Source organism: Gracilinanus agilis, chromosome 2 (assembly GCF_016433145.1).
Source record: "Gracilinanus agilis isolate LMUSP501 chromosome 2, AgileGrace, whole genome shotgun sequence".
Classification (NCBI taxonomy): domain Eukaryota; kingdom Metazoa; phylum Chordata; class Mammalia; order Didelphimorphia; family Didelphidae; genus Gracilinanus; species Gracilinanus agilis.
The window spans coordinates 155,272,537-155,284,301 of NC_058131.1; the positions used below are offsets into that span (position 1 = coordinate 155,272,537).

The 11,765-nt window shown below is 37.1% G+C and overlaps 1 protein-coding gene across 2 annotated transcripts in view; it reads right to left on the reverse strand.

Moving 5' to 3' along the window:
- INTS9 (integrator complex subunit 9) overlaps positions 1-11,765 on the reverse strand; it is a 129,492-nt gene that overhangs the window by 76,388 nt on the left and 41,339 nt on the right. For both annotated transcript variants that reach the window (XM_044663465.1, XM_044663466.1), the window contains 2 exons: positions 6,940-7,079; positions 4,932-5,018 (listed from right to left, as the gene is read on the reverse strand). In XM_044663465.1, coding sequence (XP_044519400.1) covers positions 4,932-5,018; positions 6,940-7,079 — 227 coding nt within the window. The remainder of the gene's footprint in view (positions 1-4,931; positions 5,019-6,939; positions 7,080-11,765) is intronic.

Genomic DNA, 11,765 nt, shown 5'->3' on the forward strand with positions numbered 1-11,765 from the left:
CCAGATATTAAACTATACTATAAAGCAGCAGTCATCAAAACAATGTGGTACTGGCTAAGAGACAGAGAGGAGGATCAATGGAATAGACTTGGGGTAAATGACATCAGCAAGACAGTGTATGATAAACCCAAAGAGCCCAACTTTTGGGACATGAATCCACTATTTGACAAAAACTGCTGGGAAATTTGGAAAACAATATGGGAGAGATTAGGTTTAGATCAACATCTCACACCCTACACCAAGATAAATTCAGAATAGGTGAATGACTTGAATATAAAGAGGGAAACTATAAATAAATTAAGTGAACACAGAATAGTATACCTGTCAGATCTCTGGGAAAGGAAAGATTTTAAAACCAAGCAAGAGTTAGAGAAAATTACAAAATGTAAATTAAATGGTTTTGATTATATTAAACTAAAAAGCTTTTGTACAAACAAAACCAATGTAGTCAAAATCAGGAGGGAAACAACAAATTAGGAAAAAATCTTTATAACGAAAAACTCTGACAGGGGTCTAATTACTCAAATATACAAGGAGTTAAACCAATTGTATAAAAAATCAAGCCATTCCCCAATTGATAAATGGGCAAGAGACATGAATAGGCAATTTTCAGGTAAAGAAATCAAAAGTATCAATAAGTACATGAGAAAGTGTTCCAAATCTCTAATAATTAGAGAAATGCAAATCAAAACAACTCTGAGGTATCACCTCACACCTAGCAGATTGGCTAAAATGAAAGAAGGGGAGAGTAATGAATGTTGGAGGGGATGTGGCAAAATTGGGACATTAATGCATTGCTGGTGGAGTTGTGAACTGATCCAGCCATTCTGGCTGGCAATTTGGAATCATGCTCAAGGGGCTATAAAAGAATGCCTTCCCTTTGATCCAGCCATACCATTGCTGGGTTTGTACCCCAAAGAGATCATAGATAAACAGACTTGTACGAAAATATTTATAGCTGCGCTTTTTGTGGTGGCAACAAACTGGAAAAGGAGGGTATGTCCTTTAATTGGGGAATGGCTGAACAAACTGTGGTATATGCGGGTGATGGAATACTATTGTGCTAAAAGGAATAACAAACTGGAGAAGTTCCAGGCGAACTGGAGAGGCCTCTGGGAACTGATGCAGAGCGAAAGGAGCAGAGCCAGAAGAACATTGTACACAGAGACTGATATACTGTGGTAAAATAGAATGTAATGGACTTCTGTACCAGCAACAATGCAATGACCCAGGACAGCTCTGAGGGATTTATGGTAAAGAAAACTACCCACATTCAGAGGAAGGACTGCAGGAGAGGAAACACATAAGAAAAGCAACTGCTTGAACGTATGGGTCGGGGTGGACATGATTGGGGATGTGGACTCGAAATTACCACACCAATGCAACCACCAACAATTTGGAAATAGGTCTTGATCAAGGACACATGACAAAACCAGTGGAAATGTGCATCGGCCACGGGTGGGGGGAGTGCAGGGGGTGAAGGGGAAAGTAGGAGCATGAATCATGTAACCATGTTAAAAATGATTATTAATAAATGTTTAAAAAAAAAAGATAGGAATGTGAGAATTGAGACTTGTGAATGAATATGAATGGTTCTATGTCATCCCCTTCTCCTCCAAATTGAAAACAACATAAAAAGACCTGATGATCTGGAATAGACAAGGCATGGACTCTAGTCAAGTTTGGATGGGGAACTGCCTAAAAAGATTTCTTTAAATGAAATGCTCCTGCTAGGACTATCACTAAACCCAAACTCTCTTGCAAAGAGCTAAAAATAGGATAGGAAGGGGAGTGGATATCTGTTGCCTGTTTTTTTTCTTTTTTCTACCCATATTTCTAGATAGCTTTATGCTCTCCAGTCTTGCCTTTCTAGCTTTTCCCATACCCTGTGGTTGAAAGACCCATTATATTCCCTATTAACAAAAAAAAACTTCACATGTTTAATTTTCCTGTGTGTCAAGAGCTTAGGTATGATAGCCACACATTATCTTATGCTCACAATCTAAAGAGTAAAACTCTTTTGAAGAATCCTTGCATGAAAACACAGGGACTTTGGGCTTTAACATAATTCTAAATTTGAATATCTTATTTCTTTGCTGCTCAGCCAAACTTGCTTTTCCTAGTTTGTAGCTTCTGGCCACCAAAAAATGCAAGTCTAAAATCATCACCTTTATTTTCAATAACTTTTGAAAGGATTTTTCTCAAATCACTTAAAAAAATAGTTGATTTATTCTTCCCTCCTGGTCAGTGTTTGGTACATTTCCTTTCTAAAGTAGTGATTTTATATTTTATGGATGGGGCCTAGCCCAAGGTCACAAAGGAAACAGACAGAATTAGAATTTGGGATTTCCTGAGACTTAGTCCAGGGTTTCAGATCCAGGGCTCAGAAGTCAGGAAGTACTGACCTCACAATACAATTTTTTTCTTTTGGTTCCAAAATTATTCATGGTAAAATAACATGAAGAACGTTAAATTTAAAGAGAGCAATACGAGGTTGAGTGTAAGAAAAAGGCAGGCACAGAAACATGCCCACAAGAATAAATGTGTAAGATACCAGTACAAGGGTACTTAGTTGTCACATCTGCCCCTACAAATAATTTTAAAAAGGAAGGTATCATAATTTAGAGGGGATGGGGAAGGTTTATTGTATAAAGTAGGATTTTAGTTGGGGCTTAAAGGAGGAAAGAGAAGTCAGTAGTCAGAGCATAGGAAGGATAATATTCCACACCTGGGGGTCATGTAGAGAAAAGGCCTGGAACTATGAGATGGAGTGTCTTGTTCGTGAGAACAACCAGAAGGCCAGTGTCACTGGATGGAAAAGTATGTAATAGAGAATGGGGAATAAGAAGATGGGAAAGATAGGAGGGGAATAAGTTATGAAGACCTTTGAATACCAAACAGAATATGGAAGCATTAGAAGCCACGAGAATTTACTGAGTAGGAGATTGGACCTGTGCTTTGGAAAAATCACTGGTTGCTAAATGGAGGATAGACTGGAGTAGGGAGAGGCTTGAAGCAGGCCAACTCACCAGAAGGCTATTATAATAGTAAACACATAAGGTGATTAGAGCCTGTACAAGGAGGGGGCCAGTGTTGGAAGAGAGAACGCGAAATGTGGCAAAAGTGAAATGGGCAGGCTTTGGTGACAGCTTGGATTTGGGGAGGAGTAGGGAGGAAATATAGTGAGAAATATAGGATGACTCCTAGGTTTTAAGACTGAAGGACAGGGAGGTGAGTGTTAACCTCCACAGTAATGGGGAAGGTGGTCATGGTGGGGCACAGTTTAGGGAGTAAGATAATGAGTTCTGTTCCAGACATGTTGAGTTTAAGATGTGTATGGAACATCCAATTCAAGATATGTGAAAGGCAACTGGAGTTACAAAACTAGAGGTCAGCAGAGAGATTAGCAAGAAAGATTGATTTGAGTATCATCAGCCCAGACATAATAATTGAACCTATGGGTGTTGATAAGATACCATGTGAACTATTATTGAGGGAGAGAAGTGGGCCCAAGACAGAATCCTGTGGGGAATCTATGGTTAGAAGGCATGATATGGAGGAGGCAAAGAAGCCTGAAGAGAGGTCTACTAATAGCAATAACAAAGAGAAATAAGGTTCTTCCACTTAGATCTGTGAATTTATCAGGATACATAGTTCCCAAAGTGAAAATTTCCTCCCTTAATTCAGATAGCCACATATCTCTAATTTATAGTCTTAGTGAGTTGCATGGGGCACTGAGAGATAAAGTGACTTGGCTATGGTCACACAGTTAGAATATGTAAAAGTTAGGACTTATATCTAGTTATTTTGCCTCCAAACTCCCAATTCTATCTACTATGCTATCTCTCGATAAGAATAACAACAGGCATTTAAGGTTGGTCAGATACTCTCAACATGTTATCTGATTTTTAAAATCATTTACTGTGATTATTTTATCATTTTAACAGAATAAGAAACAGTTCACAGAAGTTAACTGACTTGTCTATAATCACATAACTAAGTTCTGGAAGTAGAATTGGAACCCATAACTCTCTCAATTCCATGCCTCCTCACATCCTCCTTCCTCCAGTCTTCAAAATTAGCAATAATAACTACTCAGATTTACAAAATACTTTCCTATAAATAACCCTGTAAGGTAGATAAAAGAAGAAACTGAGGCTCAGAGAGGTTAGATGACTTCTCACCTTAAGTGCCAGACCTGGGATAAGTACCTTGATAATATCCTTTATTTATAAACTGAACTGATCATTATTTTCTCCCTGTCTACTATGTGCTGATATACATACATCTTGTGCCACAAGCGCTGCTACTGAACCACTTTCCATCTTTCCCTTGTGAATGACTGGACCCTTTTACCAGCTGTACCACACCCAAGGAGAAGAAAATTTTGAAAATGCCCAGATTCACTCCCAAACTCAGTACATGTTCAAAGGGAAGGCAGGACAGAGTTAGAATAGTAATCTGAGGAGGTTGAAAGGAGCACTAAAAGTGAAGAGAAAGTGGTAAATGGACAGGCAGGTGAGGGCAATGTAGGTGGTCAGATTAGAAGATGTATCATACTAAGAGTCATCTGGTTTTAATTCCTGCTATGGCCAACTCAATATCGCCAGGATTTCGCTTTCTCAGTTGTAAAATGGAGGTAATTGACATATGTACTCTTTACCTTATAATATCATGAAAGTTAAATGAGAAAAAAAACAACACCAAAAAAAACCAAAGCACAAAATAATCTAAACAAATGAATTAACTGAATATGAATGATTTGCTATTATGATGATAATGTAATATCTTTTGGGCAGGAATTGCTTTTTTCTTTTTGTTCCTATTGCTTAACAAAGTCCTTTATACATAGTACACACAGTAATTGCCTAATAAATATCTATTGAACTGAATGAGCAATTATTGTATGAAAAACCTGTGCTGTTTCTTACCTCTGCACTTCTTTATTCTTCCACAAGGAGGCAGACTGAGCCTTTGGCACCCGTTCAATGAAATTCACCAATTCTTCCATAAGAAGCCTATGGGGTTTAAAAAAAGGGGGATAAATAAAATATTATTTCTTAATATTTGAATGCAGTTGAATTTTGTTGCCCATCATCACTGTCTCCATCTCTGTAGCATATAAATTTGGTGACACTTTATACCAAGTTAACCAAAACTCAGATTATCCTTTTTTTTTGCTCTTACTTCCCAATGTCCACTTATGACTTTGGACAAGTAACTTCATCCCTTCTATTGGCTTCATTTTTCTTAGCAAAGTTAAGACTAAATAATCCACAATATTCCTTCCAGCTCTAACATTCCGTGGGGAAAAGTACAAAAATGAATATGAAAATTAATAAATGTTTGGTTAATCTCTAAAACCCAGCCAGGTGATTCCTTATTCCTGACTTACAAGAAGTTTATTTAGAAAACAAAAAAGGAATTCTAAGAGGATCATTTCTACAGGAAGCCAAAGATGGGGGAGTTCTTCAAGATAAAAACAAACTAACAGTTAAGACATTTGCAAACCATGAAATAGCTCTACAAGGCCCACTGATTTTTAAAATTTGTTATTAGGTATTAGCAGAACTTAGTGCAGAATTGAATGCTCTGAAAATTAACACTAATGGATTAAAAAAACTTAAATAATGACTCCAAACCTGAATGGATAAGAGAAGAACATATTAGGTCAACCGTCCATCCAAACCAGGAGGCTTGGCACTCTAAGGAAATGCTTGTGAAGGGAATAATTATCTTCAATGACATCAACTTTGTGAGATTAGGGATCAAATGTTCCCAATTCCCTAATATTCCATAAATATTCCTAATTTTCATTAATGAACTGTTAACATTTATTGTACTTATGTATATTTATATTTTCAGCCCATGCTACTTCTTGGGAAGTGAGTTCATCAGGCTTTCTATCTGTTGAAAAAAATAGTTCCTTTTTCTCCTAAAATTATTTCTTTCAATCCTTAGAGAGATTCTTTTTTTACTATTCTAAGATTTTCAGTTATGCTTCCTTCCTAATATTTTATCTGTCAAGACTGAAGCATCTAACCATTAAAAAAATACCCTTCTTAGAAAGGTCCCCTACCTCATGTTTATTTTACTTGTTCCTCCCTGGACATTCTCTATAATCACTCCTTTCTCTAACTGTACTGAGCAAAAATGAATAGACACACCAAAAGAAAGAGACACAACAGGGTTTGATAAAAGGATAGAACAATAATATGGTTCATAGTAGTCTGGTGCCCATTACCCTGAGATCTAGGGGGTTATGTGACTTGTCCCAAGGTTTTGACTGAAGCAGGAATCAAACACTGATATTTTGTCTCCAAATTATCTGCTCTTTCCACTGTATCACAGTTCTCGTATAGTTGAATATCACAAATAACTCTATTAGCTTAAAGTAACTGATCTGAAGAGAATAAAGAGAATGCTCAAGATAAAAAAGCTTCTTAAGCACTTCTCATACTCCAGAGTCCAAAGTTTCACTGTCATAGCAGTAGCAACAAATTATCTGCATCATTACCCTACTCTTTGCCCTCCCCATGCTGCCTTTCATTTTAACCTAAAGGGAGGTACTCTGCAAGTAAATCGGGTTATGTAGCTTAGATTTCTTTTCCCCCAAATAGTGAAGCTTATCAACCATTTGAGGTTCTACTGACAAATCTTCTGGAGTTTTCTCCTATGGCTTGGCATCTCACTAAACAGGTGAGCTTAATATCATTTCCCTGAGGAAGGTGTGTACTCCCTCCTCTAACAGTTATAGAAAACTACTCCTAGCATCAATCTGAGAGGAATTTCACCATAAGCAATGTTTGTGCTTACAGCTTTGTTTCAGTTATTCATCACTGAACTAAAGTACCTCTTGAGAGAGACTTATAAGAAATATTTGATATTGTGGGTAAAGTGTTTTTTAACAGGCTAAAAGTGTAAATATATGGCTCTCACCTGCCAATTTGCACAGTAGGTTCTGTAGCATACACTGTCCCAGTAAAACCGGTGTGCTCAGTGATGTAAGGTAACGCCATCATGCAGTGATAGTTTGAAATGAGGATCACATCTACTGTAGACAGATCTATTAGCTCGGTCTGCAAATAAAGGGGGTGGGGGGGCAGGGAGGAATAGGATGATGCATATCTACTGAAGGAGCATAGATCATCATGAAGTAACTGAAAAATGATGTTGTCAGAACAAAGAGTAGTTTTTATACCACAAAAAATCAAACTATATCTAATCCTTTTTCTGAACCACTCTTTCCCTACATTTCCCAAATATTATCATCATGTACCAAGACAAGATCACTAATAATGAAATGTAGCTAGTTTACAAGTTGAGATATGACGCTAATTAGAATATCATTTTCATGAGCAGGGGAAGACTCTCCTAAAGCACAGATCTGAATATGTCTCTCCCATTCTCTATTCAATAAACTCTAATGACTCTCTATTACCTCTAGGATTAAACAGAAATGTTTGTGTTTGACTTTTAAAACCCTTTGCAACCTAGCCTCTTCCTGTTTCCAGTATTATGCCTTTTACTCCTTTCCAGATACCCTGCAATCCTCTGATGTTGGCCTTCTTACTGTTCCTGACAAGACATTCCTTTTCTCAACTCCAGACATTTTCACTGGCTCAGAATTGGAATATTCTTCCTCTTTATGTCTACCTCCTGGATTCCCTAACTTCTTTCAAGCCTCCGCTAATACTCTACTCTCTGCAGTAAGCCTTTCCTCAGTCTTCTTTAATATTAATGCCCCCAATATGTTCTCTCTGTTTTGTGGGCACAAAGTTGTTTTGCATATTGTTCCCCCATTAGAGTGTGAGCTCCTGGGGAGGAAGGATCCTTGTCTTTTGCCTTTCTTTATATCTGTAGCACTGAGCATAGTACCTGGCACATAGAAGACTTTCAATAAATGTTTACTCACTGAAGAGTTTTTTAGTTCAGTTCTCTCATTTTACCGATGAGTTCACAGATTAGAGAGGATGACTAATGGCAGAACTCAAGACTAAAACCTAAATCTTTTAACTTAGTGTTCTTCCCAATACACTAACCTTTTTCCAGTCTTCCACAACGGTACCAAAATTCAGCTCAAAATCTTTGTGTAATACTTTTTTATTATTTCATAATTATTTCTATTTGTAAAAGTTTATCTAAATAATGCTAGTCTTCATTCTTATAAATGAACAAATGCAAATAATCTCAGAGTAAGAGGGCTTTTAATTTTGATATAACAAGTATTAAAAAATGTTCCAATACCTAAAATGGCAAGTAACTCATCAAAACAAACTTCTATTAATGGACTTCAAAGCTCTCTACAAATACACCTTTCTCCTTTTATATATATTGTCCACCAGGGTGTATGGAATGTTTAGGGAAAGTTAGTACTTCTAGTTTGAAGGTCTGCCAAAGCACTTTTGAGGGCTGCTTTCCTCTTTTGGTATCTACTTGCTACCTAGCTTGCACCTGTGCCTCCAAGAAGTTGTAGCAGGCACAGCAGCCATGTCCTAATAAAATTGTCTGGGCAAGACAGGCTAAACCAGGTTGAGGGTAACTGACAGGCCTCAAACCAGTCAAGTTAGATAAGTGTCTACCTCAGGTATGATGGCAGTAGAAGTAGGCACTGTGGGGACCTTAGAGCTTGGCTAGACATCAAAGATACCAAAGTTATACACTGTATCCCGAGCCATCAATCTATTTATATATAGACTTTTGTCTTGATACTGGACTTCAGTTACTCTGAAAGAGAGTGAGTCTGAAGACTTTGTGCAACTCTGCCTCACTTAAAACTAATTTATACTTGTATCAAGACATTACTGGTGATTTAATTTTGATCTTCTTCTAGTACAAAGGCAACAACCATATTGTCCAGTCCATATTTCTTTCTAGTCAAGCCAAATATATATACGCACATATATATGTTTATATATATCTACACATATATGCATATGCATATATATGTATATACATATACATATATATATATGTTCTGGACTTAAAGGAAGGAAACAAGTATTTATTAAACATCTATGTGGCAGGTACAAATATTTTACTTGATCCTCAGGACCCTGGGAGGTAGGTACTACTATAATATTCATTTTATAGTTGAATTCACTGAGGCAGATCAAGGTTAAGTGACTTGCCTAGGATCACAAAGCTAGTAAGAGTCTGAGGCTGGATCTGAATTCAGGTCCTCCTGACTCAAGTCCATTACTCTATCCACTGAGCCAACAGCTGCACCTGAAAGTAGGAGTTTGGGAGTTAATACTGGGAAGCAAATTTAGAAATAAAACAAACAGACTGGACCATTCAGAGTTTCAATGCTTTGTCACAAAGAGGTCTCAGCTGTTTTCTTGCTTTCCTTCTATCAATCACTTAGCTTGACAGTCCTTCAAAAGACAGTTGCCCAAAGGCTTAGCCCACCTCTGCTTTTAAAAACTTCCTTAAAGACAATTTCAGAGTGCGAAAGAGGCCTATGTTCTCAGTAGGATTTAATTAAATTCCTGCTTTCACCACTCAACTATGTGGTCTACCTAATATGGAAACACCATCAATGGATAGAATATACTGAGCCTGTGTGGAGATAGAAATGTGGAGAAGAGATGAGAAGTTGAGCATTTAGTCTAGTCTCATATGATAAACCTAACAATATCATTACCAACAGAAGTGAAAAAATTACTGTGAATTATAGTGAATTCTGGATATAATAACTTAATATTAATGAGAAATATTGCTTAAATTGTACATAGGGTACATAGGGATAAAATTATACATAGGGTACAGATGTACTTGAGGGAATTAAAACTTAAAAAACAAAAAAAACCCCTTATGGCCACTAATAATAAAATTTAGGAAAATATCTATTGCTCTCAGAGGACCTACCAATCTGAAAGGCTCAAAGCATAAGACCAATTATTGGTAGACTGAACATCTTATTATGGTAGCTGCGGGACTGAAAACTTATCAGAAGAGCAAGAGAAACCATAGCAGCAAAAACAGGATGAGGAGGGGAGGAATGGGTTGTTTGGGCAGCAGCCTAAACAGGTCCAAGGATATTCACTTCAATAATACTTATAAATACCTTTATAAGCTTTAGCTTTATATACTGAAATAGAGCCTTGTTTTTCTTTTAGACTCCCACCTTTCTATCAAGGAGAGAGAAATGTGTTCTTCAGACAGGTCATTGCATTCACTCTGAGTTCAGTTACCTTTTACTGTTGTTTTCATTTATTGTATATATTATTCTTTTACCCTGTCCCAGATCACGTTAATTCTTTCCATGTTTCTCTGAATCCCTCACATTTATCATTTTTATAGTGTAATATTCTGTTACTTTTTTATATCAAAATTGGTTGATCCAATTGATGGGTATCAATGGTATCATAGCAATATGAAGTGGGTATCTCTTTGTTTATAGTTTTTTCCTACTAAAAAAATATTTGGGTATATGTTAGACCTTTCCTTCTGGTTTTGATTGGTTCAAAAGGTATGAACAATTTAGACCAGTGGTTCCCAAACTTTTTTGGCCTACCACCCCCTTTCCAGAAAAAATATTACTTAGCCCTCTGGAAATTAATTTTTAAAAAATTTTAGTAGCAATTAATAGGAAAGATAAATGCACCTGTGGCCATCACCGCCCTCCCCATCCCAGATCGCTGCAGCACCCACCAGGGGGTGGTAGTGCCCACTTTGGGAATCACTGGTTTAGATTTTTCTCACATAATTTTTTCAAGATTGCTGGAAAACAAAAACAAAACCTACAAGGGCATCAATAGCATATTAGTGTGCCTGTCTCCCCACTTCCCCCTACAATGTGGATTATTTTCTTCTTTATCCTTGTTGCTAATTTGTTGGCTATGAGGTGAAACCCCCTATTCTGATGCGGAAAATGTTTTTCCTTTGGTAAGTGGCTTGCTTATAACCTTTAACTTTTGGAGAATGAGCCTCATTTTTCATAAGCATTTTATCTAAAGGAATATAGGAGGAGAAAGAATGGTTCCTTGAATAGATAGCTCATGGGGACTAGACACCAAAAAGATATGTGGCTGTTCCACAGAATGCTTTAGGAATTTTAAATGAGCAGAAAGTGGACTAGAAGTAGCTACCCGATGGAACAAATCATTGATAAGCAGGTAAATACCACAGGTGCTTACTAGGATGCCAAAGCAGCACTATCCCATAAGAGCTTGTACTAGGTAGGTGCAGGAATATGCCAACATCAGTATGAATGAAAGTAAACAAGAGGATAGAATATGTGGAACTAATCCTTGAGGAGGTGCAATAGAAGAGTAATTTATCTGAAAAGCAATGGAGATGGAAGGAGAGAAGAATGTGTCATTTTGCAAACAAGTCCTGTATTCCCAAGGTAAACTGAAATTCAAGCCAACCTGTCCAGTCAAATTCTTTGCCAAAACTGTTAGCCAGAGCCACAAGAGAATAATAAAGTAATAAAACAAATCCAGGTACTTGCTGCATTTCTTTTGAACCTAGAAAGCAACCATGGAAAAAAGGCCGGGGAATAACATGTCTGCCAGGGAATAATATATCTGATGTCAAGCATAAGCTTTTGAAGAGGATCATTAATATGTTTGGTTGAAAGGTGGGAAAATTTTCAATCATAGATACTCTGAAAAATTATGTGCTCAATAGAGAAAGGCTGCTATCTGGGTTAGTGAAATAGCCAAATAAAATGACTATATCTATTTCTTTCTTTCTCTCTCTCTCTCTCTCTCTCTCTCTCTCTCTCTCTCTCTCTCTCTCTCTCTCTCTCTCTCTCT